Raw genomic sequence first — 18,241 nt, forward strand, 5'->3', positions numbered from 1 at the left:
CTTTCTTTGACGTTCCTTTTCTAACATACCTATAGAAGCCCTTTTTATTATTCTTTGTGCCCCTTGCCAAGTTCAGCTCCAGCCACACCTTGGCCTTGCTGACCCCATCCCTACACAACTGGGCAGCATCCCTATACTCTTCCCAGGATACCTGTCCGTGCTTCCACTGCCTGTGCATTTCCTTCTTGCGCTTTGGTTTGACCAGCAGGTCTTGACTCACTCATGCCAGTCTCTTGCCTTCCTTTCTTGATTTCTTACACCTGGGGATCGAGAGCTCTCACACTCTATGGAAAACGTCCTTGAAGATCCGCCCGCTCTGTTCTGCTCCCTTGTCCCTGAGAGCAGTTTTCCAGGGGGTCCTCCTGACTAACTCCTTGAACAGCTGGAAGATTGCCTTCCTAAAATTCAGGGTCCTGACTTTACTCTTCACCTGACCATATGCCTCAGGACTGCAACCTCCACCAGTGCATGATCACTACAGCCCAGGCTGCCTCCAATCTTGACATCACCCATTAGCTCACTTGGGCTGGTGACCAACAGGTCCAGTATCACATCCCCTCTGGTAGGGCTGTCTATAACCTGGCTTGAGAAGTTATCCTCAATGGACTTCAGGAGTCTCCTGGATTGCCTACAGCTCGCTGTGCTACTTTTCCAGCAGATGCCTGGGTGGTTTAACACCCCCAGCAGGACGAGCCGGTGAGTGCAATGTGTCCTGCAGCTCGAGTAAGAAGGCTTCATCAATAGGCTCCCCTTGATCAGGTGGCCTGTAGTAAACACCAACCACAAGGTTCCCCTCATTGCCTTGGTCTTTAATTCTTACCCATAAGCTTTCAACCTGCTCATGGCTATTTTCCAGAGACAGCTCTTCACAATCTATCCATTTCTTGACATAGAGGACAACCCTTCCACCCCTCCTTCCTTGCCTATCCCTTGTGAACAGGTTGTAGCCATCAATAGCCACACTCCAGTCATGGGATTCATCTCACCAACTTTTGTAACTTTCCAGCCGCACAGTAGCTTTCAACTCCTCCATATTTATCCTGCGGACATCCATTTTAGGATTTTTAACATTTCAATAGTCATCTGTGAAGTTCTGCTCCTTTTTTCTATTCTTTTTGTATCCTGATTTTTGTCAGGCATGCTGGAAAGAAGTAGAGGGTTCAGTCAACGTCATAAGTCTGAGAGTCTGTTGTTTAATCTCAGATAGGTTTGATCAACAATTTCTCAATCTTCCTGAATATTTTAGAAGAAGCAGTTAAATCTGTCAGGTACCATAGGTATGGTTCCATGGAGTTTAAACTAATGATGGTCCCAGTTATCAAGGTCCTGCCCCTATTCTCCATCCCCATCCCCATCCCAAATTTGTATACCTGTTTCCTGCTTTGCAGTGACTACATTTGAATGCAAAGTGAGTCAGAGGAGGGAGGGACTGCAGAAACCCAGCTTTAAATCAGCTTAAACTGCTGTGGAACCCAGCCTTGAAAGGAAGGTCTGTTGTTGCAGCTGATTCCATTGTCAAGCAAGGAGAACACTGAATTTTGTGATTGCCTCTGAGGTTTTTTTGGTACGGTAATGAATTCCTCCTACTATATATTGATATGCCCCTGAATAGACACATTTTTATTATGGTTTTGTCTCAAAAAATATTGTAGGGTTTTCTTAGGGGGGCAGTTTGTTATTTGTTGGGAGGCAGGGGGCAATTAAAGTCCAGCTTCTTCCCTCTCCGCCATCTGGGTCTGTTCAGTTAAACTGAAAAAATCACCTGGGTAGGGCATTCTAAATATTTTTTCATATAAACCTCTTTTATTATGCATGATAATGCTACTCATTTCTAGTGACATTGGTCCTCAGGTTGCCAAAGTATTCTGTAGCTAATAGAGATGAATAGAGATTAAGGGCAGTAAAATTTTTAGATCACAGAACATTTGGTTTACAGACTAGTAATTTGTATTTGTTTACTGTAATTCTTCACAGAAGCATAGTCTTCTGTTTTGAAGGTACCAAGTGAAGAAGAACCTGCCTCATGTGGTTATTATTTTCACCGGTTAATCATCCACTGCTTAAAACGAATTAAAAAAAAGTAATTCCTGATTTTGAATTCATTTTGGTTTGTCACCCAGTCAATTGTATTGTCATTTATGCTGTGCAAAATTGAGGAATCGCATAGTTTCCAGTCAATGTTTCCTATGAAGACATAAGTCATTCTTGGTTGTCTTCCTGATAAGTTTTCTTTGTAAGGCATTTTCCTTGATTCCCAAACCTTTTCTGTATTCTATCCAAATTTCCATTGTTCCATTTAAAGGTCAGGGCCACGATCTTAGGCACTTTTCTACTGTGTATGTATTTCTATATGTTTTAGTATTGAAAAGTTTCTTCTTAGATTTTAACTACAGTGGCTGCTTTAATGCTTTCTACTGAAGAAGGTTGTTTGAGTTGCTTTTTCACTGTGACTCATTAAATGCTTTTCACAGTTTGCTTTGCAGATTACAGCCCTTCAGTCTGTGGCCTGCTAGAAGTTTGACTTTGATTTTGAATGTAGAGAGTTTTTAGTGTAATTCAGTAAGGCAGGGAAAAACAGTTTTGAATGATGACCAGTTATTTACAAGCCAAGAAAAGATTTGCTGCTGATTTTTCTGAGTTATTCCTGAAGTGACAAAACTCAGAGAAGTGATATGTTTCTGCACATGTAAATAAAAGATAGTTTGAATATAAGTAAGATAAAAGTAAGATAAAAACCCATTTGTACTAACTCATATGCTAGTAGTGGGAAAAACCTTTTGGCTCATAACCACGATTGGTATTAGCTAATTTTAAGATCCAAATAGAGATGAGCAACAAATAAGTGTACTAATATAAGTGACGAAATAAAAAAATTAATGCACTAACACTAACCTTTTAATTTTATGTCTTAATTTTATTCAGAGATCACAATGCAGACATCAGAGACTGGGTCGGATACAGGTTCGACTGTGACTTTACAGACGTCTGTGGCTGGCCAGGCAGCAGTGCCCACACAGGTAGTACAGCAGGTACCAGTTCAGCAGCAGGTAGGTGGCTGTTAGTTTTGGGAAGATTAAAAAAAAAATTGCGGGAAGAATAGTTCTTGACAATGTAGTGAAGAACTTGATTTTGTACAAGGGTGCTAAATGAGTTCTTTTGCTCTGCTTTTATCAATTTTATTTTGCTGGACTTAAAATAGTCAGAGAAAGGCAAGCTGTTTTCAGGATCTGTTCCTTAATTGGAGCATCTGACAAGCACCAGTAGTACACATATGTGATTCTAACTGTAGGTTATTATGGAATTCATGTAATAGCTCATAGAAATGTACTTTAATTTATGTTACTGAATATTTACATTTTTTCCTTTAAATAATGAATAATGAGTATCTTTCTGATATCATTGGCTATATCATTTCTCCTTTCATTCAGATGTCCAAGTAAGTGCAATACAAATGTAAAAATGAAAAGCACTGTCCATTGCATCTCTAGGCTTGAATCCCTGCAGATCTTTGCACAATGTTATGAAAGTGTTTGTGGTATGACAATAGGTAATTCGTGATGTGCACTTGCCAGAGAAGTAAAAAGACTTCTGTAGCAGCCAGCACAGTGCACACCTGTTACATGAGACGGTCACTCACCTATGTGGCACCCAGAAGCTTTGGAAAGAGTGGTGACAGAAGAAAATGGAGAGGAAAAAAGGAAAAGTATGGAGGTAGAAAACAGGGACTGAATGTGAAAGCCATGACAGCTATCCAAGACTTTTCCAGAATACACAGAAATTAGCTGTCCCTGTGATGGGTACTCTGGGTGACATCTGAAGTTGTTTTTCGTCAAAAACTGACTTCACAGTTTCAGAATCAATAATACGAGAACTGGACATAGTTTGTTAAATAGTGTAATTTGTTTCTGTGCCAGTGGAGCACTTTTCCCTAAATTAAATTTTTCAGCATTTGTTAAGTTTAGTTCTAAAATTCTAGGTGGTGCATTTTATGTATATGTTCCACAGTCTTATACATCTCACTAACATTTTTTTCCTGATGTGCAGACTCAATTTATAATGCCTTATACTTCCATTACTATAGTTTCTGCTTATATCTTGATGTATCTTTTAGGATGCAAGCTTGCTTTTAAGAAAACTGATGCAGAAAAGCATTGAGTTTGGACCTAAAAGATTTTATTTAAATTCTTGGCTTTGTGTATTTGCTGAGAATTCACCGCTAGAGGATCAAGTCTTGTTTGAAATATTTTCTCCTGAGTTCAGACTGTTAAATAGCTTGCTTTCTCTTTACTTGAATGTTGATTAGGATAGAGGCTTTTGAATACTATGTTAGGTTTTAATTGAAGCTTCCATGATGCTTGAACTTAGCTAAACTTTGTAGGAGATTTTGTCTGGTTAACTCTTTTGTAAGGTTTGTGAAATGCAAGGCTTTTTTTCTTTATGAAATATGATCTGATAGTTTGACTGATTTTTATGTTCTTTCATGATGACAGATGTTTAATAGATCTAGTTTATGTGATTTGTTCTTTGTTATTCCTGTATTTCAGCTTTTCAGATAAAAGATGGCAATTTGGTAGTGCTACACAGTTGCTTGTTTTAAGCAAATAAGATATACATATGATAGTCTAACATTGCATACTGAATTTTATCTATGTGAAGTACTGATCAGTGTGAGAGATTGAAGACTGGTAACCAGTTAGTGTCATGCAGGATACTTTACAGTATTGTAGTTCTAATGATTGGATTCATTGAACTGTAAGGATAGGATCTTCTATGCATTTCTGTTCTATTTTTGTGACAAGCAAATGAAAAATGAGCCGGGCTTTGGTATTTATAAACTTAGCTTGTGTAAAGTTTCTACCTTTCTGAAAACTTCTAGGATGGAATTGGCTCCTTATTTTCCCACATAGATAAAGCATTAATCTTTGTCACTGACTATCTGCATCTTTTCTGAAATTATTCCAGTTGTCCTTTATTAATGTAATACTCCTGTCAAAATACAGAAGCCCAGGAGTAGATTGGTTTTTTCTTGCTTGATCATATATTGCAATCTTACATACATCTCCTTTAGTATTGCTGCTTCTGAGTATTCCCTTTCGTTGAATACTCCATCATTATTTTGTATTATTTTTCCCTATGGGGATGTTAGATTATATTTTTCCAGCTAACTCTTAACACTGACCATAGCAGTTAGCATAATGTTTCAGAAAGGAAAGCTAAGGGATCAACCCAGCCAAGGAAGAGGAGTTTCTTCAAAATTTTGCAGGGATTGAAGATGCAACAAGAATTTTGGGAAATCCAATGCAGACAGTACTGCAGTGATTAAAACACGGTATGTGTGGGAGATTTTGTAGAGAGAGAGGATAGATTACAGAAGTGAATGTGTAGTGAGGAGAAAAGGAAAAGTGAAGATGTGAATGTTGTATGCTAGCAGGAAATATGATGAAGAGTGTAGATGGGATAGGCAATTCAATTGTCAGGTTAAAAAAAAAAAGAATATCAAACAACAAGAAAATCACTGTGTGGAGGAAATTGTAGGTGTAATCTACCCTGAGGAATTATCTCTGTATAGGTCACATTTGCGTGAAGTTAATATCGGCTTTATGTACATTTGATAGGAGTGGGCCAATTTGCCTAAAGAAAATCAGGAGAAAGAGTGCTAATTTCATAAAATTATTCTTTTGATGACGGAGGGAGGGCTTGTTATTTCTGCACATTCAAAGTTAGCAATGTTGAAAGTTGGAGGGAAGGTTTTAAGTGCGTAATATATAAGATATGCTTTCATTTTTTTCTATGGTTTATAAGAGACATAATAATGTCAGCTGTATCCAAAATACATGTGACTATTCACATTTGGATTATATTATCTTATGAATATAATTTACTAAAACAATAGAGCACTTCTTGAATTTTGTTAAATTCAGAGATACTGTAACATTAGTGTCTGTGTATATGCAACAAGTTGGTATATGCTGAAACTTCTGTATTATCATGTTTATAGTAATTTATTAGTACTTTTTAGTGAATAATGCCATTTTAGATTAATTTGGTTTTAATTAATATTAAGGCAGGGTATAGTATTTCATTTTGCCTAGTGAGTTCTTTGTTTCCCACGTTTCCATTCCTGTATATACACCATACTTAAATGACATCTCATGCATGCATTATTTAGGGTTGTTTTCATGGTATCAGTGTTTTATTTATGCTCACAAAATGTATGATATCTTTTTCAAAATGAAATGCTTTTGCCCTGAAGAAGAGCAAGCTGAATAAGTGGAAGGGTGAACTAAGAGCCTTTTTCCTACAGCTGTGTTTCTACTGAAGCATCCTGTCTTTTGAGCAAGCAGCAAAAGAGTAACTTTTTATATTTTCAGCTAAAACAAATCCCTGATTTGCATATAGCTGGTATAAATATGGAGCTCATGAAAGTCTGCTGTGGTGCTCCAAAAATAGGAAAAAAAAGGTGCCATTAATGAAAACCTGGGCTTCCCCTCTGGTGAAAGTGGCACTGGTGGCAGCTGGTTTCATGCAGCACAGCAGCTGTCACTGTTGAGATGGGATAGAGGGTAATAGTAAGGGGGCAAACATGCCCACATGTGAGCAAAAGACCAAAAAGGTAGGAGTGTAATTAAATTCTGTTTTAATAGCCCGAGGAGTTTTCTTAGTCTTTTGTTTCCTCAGATACGGGGATTTTTCACTAATGTATCATTGCTTTTTCAACAGGCACTCTTTAGCACAGTGCAGTGAGCTTCTAAGGATTCAAAATTAATCTCACTTTGTAGTTTATGCCATGCAATGTGGAAGGATTGGAGAAATAAAACTAAAAATAGTCATATAATTTATTTTATAAAAGTATCTCCATGCATCAGAAGTTGAGAAAAGCATTTCTTCATATTCAGCAGACACGATGGCCATCGCATTCACAACGAATTGTATCATTAACTGAAGATGCAGACTTCTGCTAATCAAAATTGCTCTTAATGCAAAATCATGTTTAGCGTATGAGAAACATAATCATGAACTGACATTAGCCATTATATAAATATGAATGTGCTTAGAATATTACAGCATGTGCTATTTATATGTTGCTTGCCAAAAGTAATCCAGACTAATGAAGGTACAAAAATTATTTTTATCTTTGAGAACAGAAAATGATGCACATCCAAGTCATTTGCATAGGCACTGTGGATAGTTATATGTTCTTTTTTAAATGGAGTTTAAAAATCCATACATATTTTGCCCTATTCTAAGCCCTGTCTTTGCTTAGTAGTACTTTGAACATAAGCACTTCTTTATGGGAAATCAAAATTCTCTCTTAAATTTTGTTTTTATGCTTCAGTGTAATTTCTACATTTCCATATGCTTTTATGCACTTTATTTTCGTTGACAAACTCTCATAGATACAAATAACTTAGTCCCTCATTTGTTCCTCTGAGGTAGTATAATTAATAGAATTTGTTTTTCTTTTTTTTTCCCCTTCAACTAGTAATTATAATTACACATGTATATTGAAATAAGTTTTCATTCGCCTCTTGTTCTGGAAAATTTCAGCTGCTTACTTCTAATCCTATTCCAGTTATTTATTTCGAGCTAGAATCACTGAAGCAAGAGGAATGAAAGATCTTCTGTCTGACCCTACTTAACTGATTATTTCCTATACAAGTCAGTTAATTTTCTGTTTTCCAGCCAGACAATAACAATTACCATGACTAGCTCACCAGTCCACCCCAGAACATACAGTTTTTTAATTTAAATACTGTCACTTTTTAATAAATATTTCATTGTGTTTTCTATTTTCAGCCTGAAACATTTAATTCTCAGAGTATTTTTTAATACAAGAAGGCCATTTAGGTTTAGATCTATGTTGAATATTCTCTCTGTGATCTCCAGTTTCTGCTCTGCCCTAAAAACTAAAGAACATAGCTGATACAATTCCTTTAACAGCTTAATAAAAGGCGCAAGGAAAACAATAAATAAAACAGAAGAGAAGAAAGACTGGTTTTTTTTTCAATTTCCACAAAATATGGGGGTTTTTTTGGTGGTGTTTTAAGCAACTTAACCAACTTCTTGTCAAATAATTTTGTGCTCATAGAGAGTAGATATATGCATTTCATTTCTTCCTGTTGTTGAAGATTAAAAAGAAAATCCAGAGGCACTTGATTTAGTTCTCATGGAAATATTTTTCCCACAATGAAGTAAAATAGGAAATAAAATTAGTATTGGAGATATCATATAACCAAGATTTTCAGCATGGCAGAATTTTCATATACAATGCCATCCTAAAGGCCACTTACTTATTTGTCATTGCTTGACAGGAAAAATATTTACCTCTTAACTTTCTCTACCTGAAGGTTGTTATGTACATTGCAGTACAATGTAGTGACTAAAGCTTCTTTGGGCACCATAATAAATTTAACCATAGCAATACTGAGTTTCAGAGAAGCTGAAGCAAAATAACTTTTTTTATAAACTGTCTTCTTTTTATTACTGTATTGGAAAAAAATTAATCTAATTCAGTAGCCCTTTTGTATTGAACTTCATTGTTAAAATTTAAAGGAAAAACATTTTGATCTGCAAAAGTAGGTAAGATGTTTTAATAGCACTGTAGTGTACTCATTCTTAAATGTTGATTTAAAAAATAAGTTACTTTATTTGCATAGCCATGACATTTAGGCTAATCAAGAATTTATATAAAAATTGGTGAAAATTTGAAATTTATGAATGAAAATTTTAATTTTAACCTCTTTTGATGTTTTGTTTTATGGTATATTAATTTTTTCTTGTTGTTCCAAATCAGAAAATAAACACATTTTGGAATTTTTCAGTTTCCTGTGCAATAGACACTGAGCTTTGACACACTCTATACCACTTTGTCCCTACAGTATCCTCTCATTTCTGTGGTAAAGGTCTTGCACTGTGCTGAATCTGTTGGTTTTGAAATGGTAGCAGCTTGTATCCAAGAATAATGGGAGAATATAATACCTTCTACAGAATGCGAATGTGACCTGCATTTACTGATAGGAAGTTTTTAATGTTGTATTTGTACATACTGTAGAGTTCCATTTTATCAGTATGCAGGTTGGAGGGAGAAAATCACATTTCCTTTATTAATAGAAAAACAGTGTGGGGGTTTTTTAATAGGGAGTAAGCCATATCCAGTGTGTGTGAATAGGGAACAAAGTGCATTTTGGGAGAGGTTGGACAAGAGCATGGAATTCATCCTGACAACAGCATCATTTCCACAGTGTTTCCCCAGCTGTTCTACTGAGACAGAAAATGGAGCATATCCATTACATGGCAGGTGACAAGTTACTGGTTTTAAGAACAAAGCCTGCTTTCAAGATGTTCTCTCACTGTGTAGGTTAAGTAGATCAGTTTGGTGCTCTGTAATAGACTGATCAACAATAACTCCCCTTCTCCTGTTGATTAAAAGTCATAGAACTTGGGTCACCCAAGAGGAAGAAATACTTTTAGAATCAATCTTAAAAACTATTATAATATGTTGCATCTATGTTACACAGTAAAGCACATAAACATTTTAGCCAATTACTGCATTAATGGATGGTTTTGTTACAAATTGGCAAATTTGAATATGGAGAGGTACTAATTAATAGCAAGCTTACAGGCATAACTTTCCTACAGTGGATTTGGATCAAGCCCATTCCATGAAATTATGATTTGAATTAATTTAAGCAATTAAGTCAAAGGTGATGGAAATAGAAGTAGTTTAATTCTTTGAAAAGGTGTTTGTACAATACAGCTATTTATGTTTTTCAATTAAAAAAAATCGTTCCAAAGCCTAGTAATGTGCATGATTTGGATCAGAGTTTTTTGTGTTGACTTTGAGAACTGAATCTTTCTGTTAAATAACTAAATATTAATAGGAGAGGAAATGTACAGAGCTGTACCTTACCTTAATAATTAGAAAACATCTTTAAAGTATTTTTTTTTGAAGTTGAGAAATTGTATTTCAGGTATATTTGTTAATTTATGTAATTATTCATGGGGGAAATCAGATTTTAGTAGATATTTTAACCATCACGTTATGTCTCATTACTGTTAATGGAAAGAAACATCTGATTTTCTATCATGCTAGTATAGCTGCATTCAAAACCTTAGATGCTTTGCTTTTTTCAGAATTCAGGTTTTAATGTCAACCTAAGGGAAGATTTCTGTGAAAATCTAGATTTTCCTTTCACAGTCTGAGTCAATACTATAAAAGACTAGGAAAAATGTGCTTATATACAGAACTTTTTAAAATACAGCAGAGTTGAAGGTATTGAAGTAGGGTATTCTCAAACAGCTCTTGGACATGATCCATCAAATGCCTGAAACCTGGATTCATCTGGGATTACAGTGTTTGCAATCCTTAAGACCAACTGGATCAGGCTGAAGTTGCCTCATAGCAAAACATCTGAGAAAAATAACAGTCACTTAAAAGTAGTTTATGTTAAATCTGTGTACTAAATATGTGCATTGTCACCTTCTTGATTCAGTTCCTTGGTTAAAATTGTGCTGGTCTGTGAAGTCTGTAAGTCTTTTTGCATCTTTTAGATTCTGGACTGCTCTTGAACCAAAATACGGCTTCTCTAAATGATGGCAAGTGTAGAGTATGGAATCCTTAATCTTTATGGTGGCAGAAGACAAAAAATTAAGACTGGAGAGAAAATTGCATAACCTGGATCTTCCCTACATAGTATATGAATCAAAGGAATTGATTTGTGTCTATGTGTGTGCTTTTACAAAACAGGCATGCCATCTCAGCCATATATGTGAAAATAATCCATGCCTTCCTGCCTTTTGTTGTTGTTTAGCTCATTGAGGTAAAACCAGGTTTTGTTGGAGTTTGTTATAGCTGATGGTATTCTGGGAAAGGTGTTACTCAGATTGGGGGTTTTGATCCATAATTGTACATTGGATCAAAGCATTACTGGGAAAAAAGCTTGTACCACTGTAGTTTAACTCAAGTTCGAAAAGAGCTAAACCATCTTAATGTGAACCTTTATTTCTAAACTTACTGCAACCCATTTGAGCTGTGATTTTAAGGCTTGTACTATTGAAATGGAATAAGAAAAGGCATACATGTGGCCAAACGATACTTTGTTTTGTAGTAATTGTAATTCTTCAGCTTGGTGCATAGCATGGTTGTACTTCGTTTCATCCTTGTTACTCTTTCCAGTTAGTTCTGTCTTTGGCACTGAAGGTATGTATGCTCTGTGAGCGTGCATCTTAAATGTTAGGGCTCCATTTACCAGACTTGCAGCACAAATATTTTGTAACAGTAACTTTCTTTGCTATGAGAACAGAGATATCCCATCTTGTTTAGAAGCCATTAGATGCACTGAAGCATCAGTCCTTCTGATCCCACATTTCTGGTGGTTTTGTTTTCAGGTACAGCAAGTGCAGACTGTGCAACAGGTACAGCATGTCTACCCAGCACAGGTTCAGTATGTGGAGGGAAGTGACACAGTCTACACTAATGGAGCTATGTAAGTTGGCAAATGATTGGAATTTGAATGTTTATTAAAATGTGAAGTTAAATATATATTTTCAATTAGATTATACCAACTAGTGTATTTTAAGTTGGAAAGAAATGTTTCAGTCAAAGCTCTTATTGTCGAAATATTTTTTTGGATAACAAGCTGAATTCACACTGTTTGTTTTTATTAAGGCAGAATTTTTGTGTAAATAGAATTCTTGTGATTGTTTTAGGTGGACTTACATGAAATTACATATACAGCATAGTATTCCTTCAAAAAGTACCTTTCAGTTTATGGGTAATTTCTGTCCATAGGACGTACTGTGTAACTTCTGTCCTCAGGACAGAAGGCAGAGCCTTCTGTCTTCCTGGCTGCAGTCCTAGTGGCAAATGCATAGAAAGGTGCAGCAGCTGTAGTTATTATTTAAAGAAAGTAGTAATGTAATTTCATTCCTGTGTTTAATAAAATAAGTATTTTTTTCCAATGGAATGAGGAGAGGCAGAGGAAGGAGAGTAGCTTTGTCTCTTTTTGCTGCTTTTTTAGCCTCTTTTCTGCGCATTATTGTGCATTTCCTGCTGGCTTTTTCATCATCAAGTTCCCTTCTCCAATACATGAGCTTAGAAACATAGAAAGAATAATCTAGGTTTGATGGGACCTCTGGAGGTTACCTTGTCTAATGCCTGACTTGGAGCAGCACCAGCTTTGAAGTTGGCTCAAACATCAGAGTAGGATCACGTTGCTTGGGAAGGAGCTTCTCTACCTCTTTTTTTCATTTACCTACCTTTTGCCATTTTTGCTGTGTTACCAGCTTTAGGAGAAAATAGATTTAGAAAGCTTCTTTATTGTCTGCAGGTACTTACTTGTTGATGGTAATCCAAAAGTGAATCAAAAGAGCATTATTATTTAGATCAGAGACTTCTGATGTTAACACTGGCAGCATTCTTTGGTCATTTCTACTAGCATATTTTGCTTACTTCATTTTTCATAGACTGTCTTGTCTGTTTTCTTCTCACTTGTAAATCCTAAACAATGTATCTTAAATATGCATTAGACTTCCCTATTGTACTGGTTTTGGCTGGGATAGAGTTCATTTTCTTCATAGTACCTGGTCTGGTGCTGTGTTGGACTTGTGCTGCAAACAGTTGATGACACAGAGATGTTTTAGTTACTGCTGAGCAGTGCTTACACAGAGTTGAGGCCTTTTCTGCTTCTCACACCACCCCACCAGAGAGCAGGCTGGGGGTGCACAAGAAGTTGGGAGGGGACACAGCTGGGACAGCTGACCCCAACTGACCAAAGGGGATATTCCATACCATATGATGTCGTGCTCAGCATATACAGCTGGGGGAAGAAGAAGGAATGGGGGGACGTTCGGAGACATGGCGTTTGTCTTTCCGAGTAACTGTTATGCATGGTGGAGCCCTGCTTTCCTGGAGATGGCTGAACACTTGCCTGCCGATGGCAAGTGGTGAATGAATTCCTTGTTTTGCTTTGCTTGCAGGCATAGCTTTTGCTTTACTTACTAAACTCTCTTTATCTCAATGCACAAGTTTTCTCACTCTTACCCTTCTGATTCTTCCCCCCATTCCACTGGGAGGGCAGCAAGCAATCGACTCTGAGAGGGTGTTGCCAGCTGACATTAAACCACAACAGTCCTTTTTGGCACCCAGCACAGGACTATGGTCCCTGGCTGTGGTGTAAAGCATATTTTTCATGTTTTGTCCTCTTCAGACTGGCCCAAGTGCTATGGCACAAGCTATCTCCCATGGGGCTGATGTGCCAGGCTATTGAACCCACACAGTCCAGTAAACCCAGTTGTCCCTTTCCTCCACCTGACTGGAGGCAGGCCCCCTTTATTCCTGGTCAGCTTATTCATTACTTGATTTTTGTAACTGCAAAAGCTAAAACCAATCTTTAACATGTACAGCAATAAAGAGAGCATGGCAAATACTAGGGCTGTCTTTCCCCACTGGGTAGTCAGTTGCAGGTGTACTGGATACCCCTCCAAGTGAAAGCAAACTGTGGCCAGCACTCTGCTGCCAGAGGGATTGAGAAACACATTAGGGATATCAGTTGTAGCATACCACTTGGCTGCCTTGGACTCCAGTTCATACTGGAGTTCTAGTGTGTCCCGTACAGCAGCACTCAGTGGCAGCACGAATTCATTGCAACCACAGTAGTCTGCTGTTAGCCTCCAAAGGAGGTCATTCTTAAGTAGGCTAGTATTCTTTTTTCATTTATCACTTATAAGTTCTCATGGGAGCTGTTGGCACGTGCACTTCTGGCAGTGCATGAGATGACTGCTTACAGCCCTTCGAAAAAACAGAACCAGAAGTTACTGACTGCTTAATACGAACCTTCAGGTTTCCATGATTTTATTGTGTTTCTGTGTCTGAATCCCTGTGTCAGTTTCTGCAAAATCAGTCAATGGGATATAAAAAACTTCCTTAACACAGTAAGAAAGCTCTCCTTAGCAAGTGAGCCTAATCCAGATTGTCTTTCTCTCCTATAGAAGAAGAATTTACCCATGTTGTTGTGAACAACAACATTGTGAACAGCCAAGTTGTTGTTCAATACTTAGAGGAACATTAAATTTTCTAGAGATTATGGTTTCATTCATGGAGAATGGGACCAGTCTGTGTTTCAACTCTGAATTTTTAAAGACTATATCTTGTGAAACACATTTTCCTGTATACTTTTATACTCCAGATTAAGAATGGAAAAATGTCATTTATGTAAATTAAAGTTATTGAATATATGTATTACATGTTATAATGCCATTCATTTGACAGGTGAAGGAGAACAGGGCTGTAGGTTGCTGAAGCCTAGCTTCCTGCAGAGATTTAAGAATTGTTTCTCTATTTGCCATTTTATTGTTACCTAAATTCTATGGTTTAAAAAAAAATTGGTTTTGTTTCTCCTCTTCTTGTTTTGCCATTGGATTAGCTTGTTCAGAGCTATATCAATGCGGGAGTGACATTTCAGAATTTTTGGAAGTGAACAAAAAGCTTACCATATCCCTAAACAAAGCTGGCATAGACTGTGTTGTGTTCTGCTGTGACAGAAAACACAGAGGCCAGCCTCGCTTGGGCTAAATATTTAGGCAAGTGTTCAGATTGCAGTTCATCTTTCTATTCTTTATACTGAAACCTGTGAAAGATGAGGCTTGTGGATCCTGACAGATTCACAGAAGTGTGGTACAGCCAATTTGTGCAGTTATTCCTACTCCAGAAATTGTCTGTTTCACTTTCAGAAAACAGGATTAGGTTTATAAATGATGCGATTGACTAGAGTGATCGCTGGTTTGTATTTTGGGTTGCCTTTCTATGATTATATGTTTGATTTATTTTATGACTGTGCTAAATCAAAATCTTAACTCAAAATCAGATATAGGATGCTTCCATGACCTATCAGGTGACGGTACTGCTCTAGCAATGGATTAAGAAGTCTGCAACCCATAGTTAGGGTGAAGACATTAATTCAGTGTACAGTCATCTCTGGAACAAATGTTGCAGTATGTCTGATGAAAGAATTATTCTTTAGTTCAAAATAAAGCACTTGCAAACTAGCACTGATTTAAGACAATATATGATAGCAGCAAAGGATGCAATTAGAATATATATGAGGAAAGAGTTACCTGATTCTTTTGATTCTAAAGGTAAGAAATTTGTCAGGTTTCACAGTCTTTGTCAAATGTAACTCTTGTATTCTTATAACACAAGTCTTCCCACGCATTTTATATCATGATTTGCCTATGCTTACAAGTTATTTGGTTTTATTATAATTGGAGCCATAATGATAATACAAGGGGTGTAACCTACAACTTGTCACATACGTTGTATAATATGAGATTATTTGAATTAAGTTATCTACATTTGTGTCTGGTTAATTACAATTTTGCTTGTCAAGCATGTCACTCTATCCTGAAACAAAAATGCAGTGTTGTTGTGATGACATGTACAGGTTTACCTGGCAGTTTAGAATAGATAAAGAATATTATGGCTGCACCTATATTTAGAAGCCAAGTGAGTCCCCTATGCTAGACATGAACTTTCTTCTTACATAAACTGTAATGCATTAATCAAGTGTAGCCATTTTCCTGGTAATTCTGGTGTGGCAAAGAGGGTTTTAATTGCTGGGATTGTCTGAGAATTGCTATCGCTGTTGCATCCAAACCACGTTCTTCACCAATTTGTTGTACTACAGTCTGTGTGGTTTATGTGGGCAAAACACACCTTGTATGCAAAACCAAGGATTTACTATTACTCTAATTGAAATCTTAACTGTCAAATCAAATAATTATTATCAAAACAGTTAAAGTTGTTATCTTCCTAGTGTCCATCCCTTTTTCTCTGGCATTATGCTTACCCTTTTACTACCCCACTGTGTACTAAGGTCAATGGCTTCCATCTGGGAAAGGGTTACAGCAAGTTAGCATCTTCACAGTTGTTATGCCTGGAGAAGTATGATGGATGGTGGGGGGCTCTCTACCCACACTGAGTCCACTTGCAGCAATTTTTAATATGTTTTCTAGCACAGTCTACACCTTATTCATTCTTCATTGGTTTCTGTTTCCATATTACATCTGAATTTACTGTATATGGTGAGTTTTACATTTGCTGGATGCTTCTTGAATACTGTCATCCCACGCTCATGATCTTCTTTGCTATGTTTTTAATCTAGGGTCATAGATTGTTCTACACAGAGTAATTATTGGATATTACTATCTGTTAGAGCAATGTATCAGCATTTTAATGATAGGTTTTATGCCCCACAGTTGTAGAAAGCTAAGCTAAAATAGAAACAGATTAAGTAACATTTATCTGATTGTTCAACAGTTACTGTTGCAGCTAAGCTAGAACAAAGCTCTAGTCTAGCACAGACAAGTCTAGGTACAGGAAGCCTGACAAGCCTGAGTCTTGAGGTCTTGCAGTTTTAGTACAACCCTGTGACATGTTCCTAACAGTGGCAATACCATATTTCTTGGACTGTGTAAGTATGCTGTACTTCATCAGAATTTCTAGAGGTCTGCAACTAAGATTCCTTTATCTGTCTAACTTACAGGTCCTGAGAATATAAGATTTCTCCTCTGTTTTCATTTACTTCATTCCCTGGTTTAGAGGGTTTTCCTGCAGTTGTGCATTGCGTATGCTTTTATTGCTTTATTTCCATGTGGAAAAAAGATCTTGGACTGAGTGTTGAAGATCTCAGTTCTTTTTTATTGATAATGAATGCCTGTCAGTAATGTATTTACTTTAAGTTTTGAATGTGACAAATAAGAAATTCTTTATATGGAATAATGCAACTCTATTTTAGGTAAATTTTATAAAGCTTTTTCTGGCTGATGTATTTTAAGTTGTTTGTGTAGAGAAAACGTATATGCACAAAGCAGGTCAACTATTCACTGTTACAGAAGAAATTCCTTTTTGTTCTCTGGTTATAGAAGCATTAATTGCCCTTTCATAGTGTAGGTTTTGATCTTTGGTTTTAGCAGTTTCATTTGATAAAGGGGGATTGGTGAAAGGAAACGATTACTTACAGTCTTATCAGTTCTTCCACCTCTGTCTTTAGATCAATTGAGGAGGCTTTTGTGGAAGAAAGTTATTGCTTCATTGGGATTTGATCTGTTATTAAAAAGGCCTGAATCCATATTCTGGTTACAGGAGTAGATTTCCTTGTGGGGAGGCAGAAGGTTGTATGAGACAGGATGAGACAGGTGATTTAGCCCTCTCCATAATCATTCGACTGCTGTATCATGTTCTGTTGTGTCAGTGTTAGGGTATATGGCACTTCCCTTTCTTTCCATTGCTTATGATACACTGCCTCCAGAGGTTGCAGCAATACATTGGCTGTGATAAGGCCTTCCTTAGTGTCACACAAAAGATTCTGTTCTGTCTAGTTTCTACGAAGCTCACTATCAGCTTTAGGACTACAGGATTATACTAAAATCTTAAAAGAAGTTTGGGGATGTTCTGGCGTGAAAGACTTTCTTGGCTTTTATGCATGGAAATTTTCTACCGTATCAAAATACCATAGCATTATCGTGAGCATTAGCTACTCTGAATATAATTAAATAGTGTGTCTTGAAATATTTATTTTCATCTTGTGTTTATCATGTTTATATCCCAGGAAATAATACGTTAGTTAATTAAGTATCATAAAAGGCTAACTTTCATTACAGAGATGACAGTGAAAAAATACTTACGTGCCTGCCTGTTACGTTATGTAGGTAATCCATATCAAAACCCACAAGAATAGTTCTGAGGTTACTACTTGATGAATAAGATAATAATTATTCTTACTTGTATGTTTGAATTACAATTACAGAAAAATAAAAAAAATAGGCACTGAATGATTTTCTTGTTTGAATTAAGATGCTGTTCTTGTACAGCCACTGTGAATGAATGCTGGTATTTCAAATGACAGTAAAAAAGGTATACATCTTCAAGTAAAAAAATAGATTTATGTGCATTTTACACAAGACTTGCATTTTCCAAGTTGGTGCCTACAGCTAGTGATAAGAATTCTGTAGTTAATTACTTACTTTGCAAGACACAGAAGTTACTGGAATATAATTTCAAGTTAAAGCCTGATTTAAAACAAACACAAACTGCGCTTGAGTTAACTTGTTTGGACTTCTAGCCTGATTTGAGAATTTTTATTTAAAGATATTCTTCATTTTTCAACTCCTGGAAAAGAAATTGTTTGATTTTTTTTTTACTCAAACGCAGAGTGATGGAAAAAATCTTTCAACAAGTCAGACA

General features: G+C 36.5%; 1 protein-coding gene across 2 annotated transcripts in view; it reads left to right on the forward strand.

Moving 5' to 3' along the window:
- Positions 1-18,241, forward strand: part of RFX3 (regulatory factor X, 3 (influences HLA class II expression)) — a 123,037-nt gene that overhangs the window by 61,423 nt on the left and 43,373 nt on the right. For both annotated transcript variants that reach the window (XM_010582767.1, XM_010582768.1), the window contains exons 2-3: positions 2,923-3,047; positions 11,389-11,486. In XM_010582767.1, the coding sequence (XP_010581069.1) occupies positions 2,931-3,047; positions 11,389-11,486 (215 nt within the window). In that variant the 5' untranslated portion in view covers positions 2,923-2,930. The remainder of the gene's footprint in view (positions 1-2,922; positions 3,048-11,388; positions 11,487-18,241) is intronic.

The sequence above is a fragment of the Haliaeetus leucocephalus genome, unplaced genomic scaffold, assembly GCF_000737465.1.
Source record: "Haliaeetus leucocephalus isolate CR32 unplaced genomic scaffold, Haliaeetus_leucocephalus-4.0 Scaffold849, whole genome shotgun sequence".
Lineage (NCBI taxonomy): Eukaryota > Metazoa > Chordata > Aves > Accipitriformes > Accipitridae > Haliaeetus > Haliaeetus leucocephalus.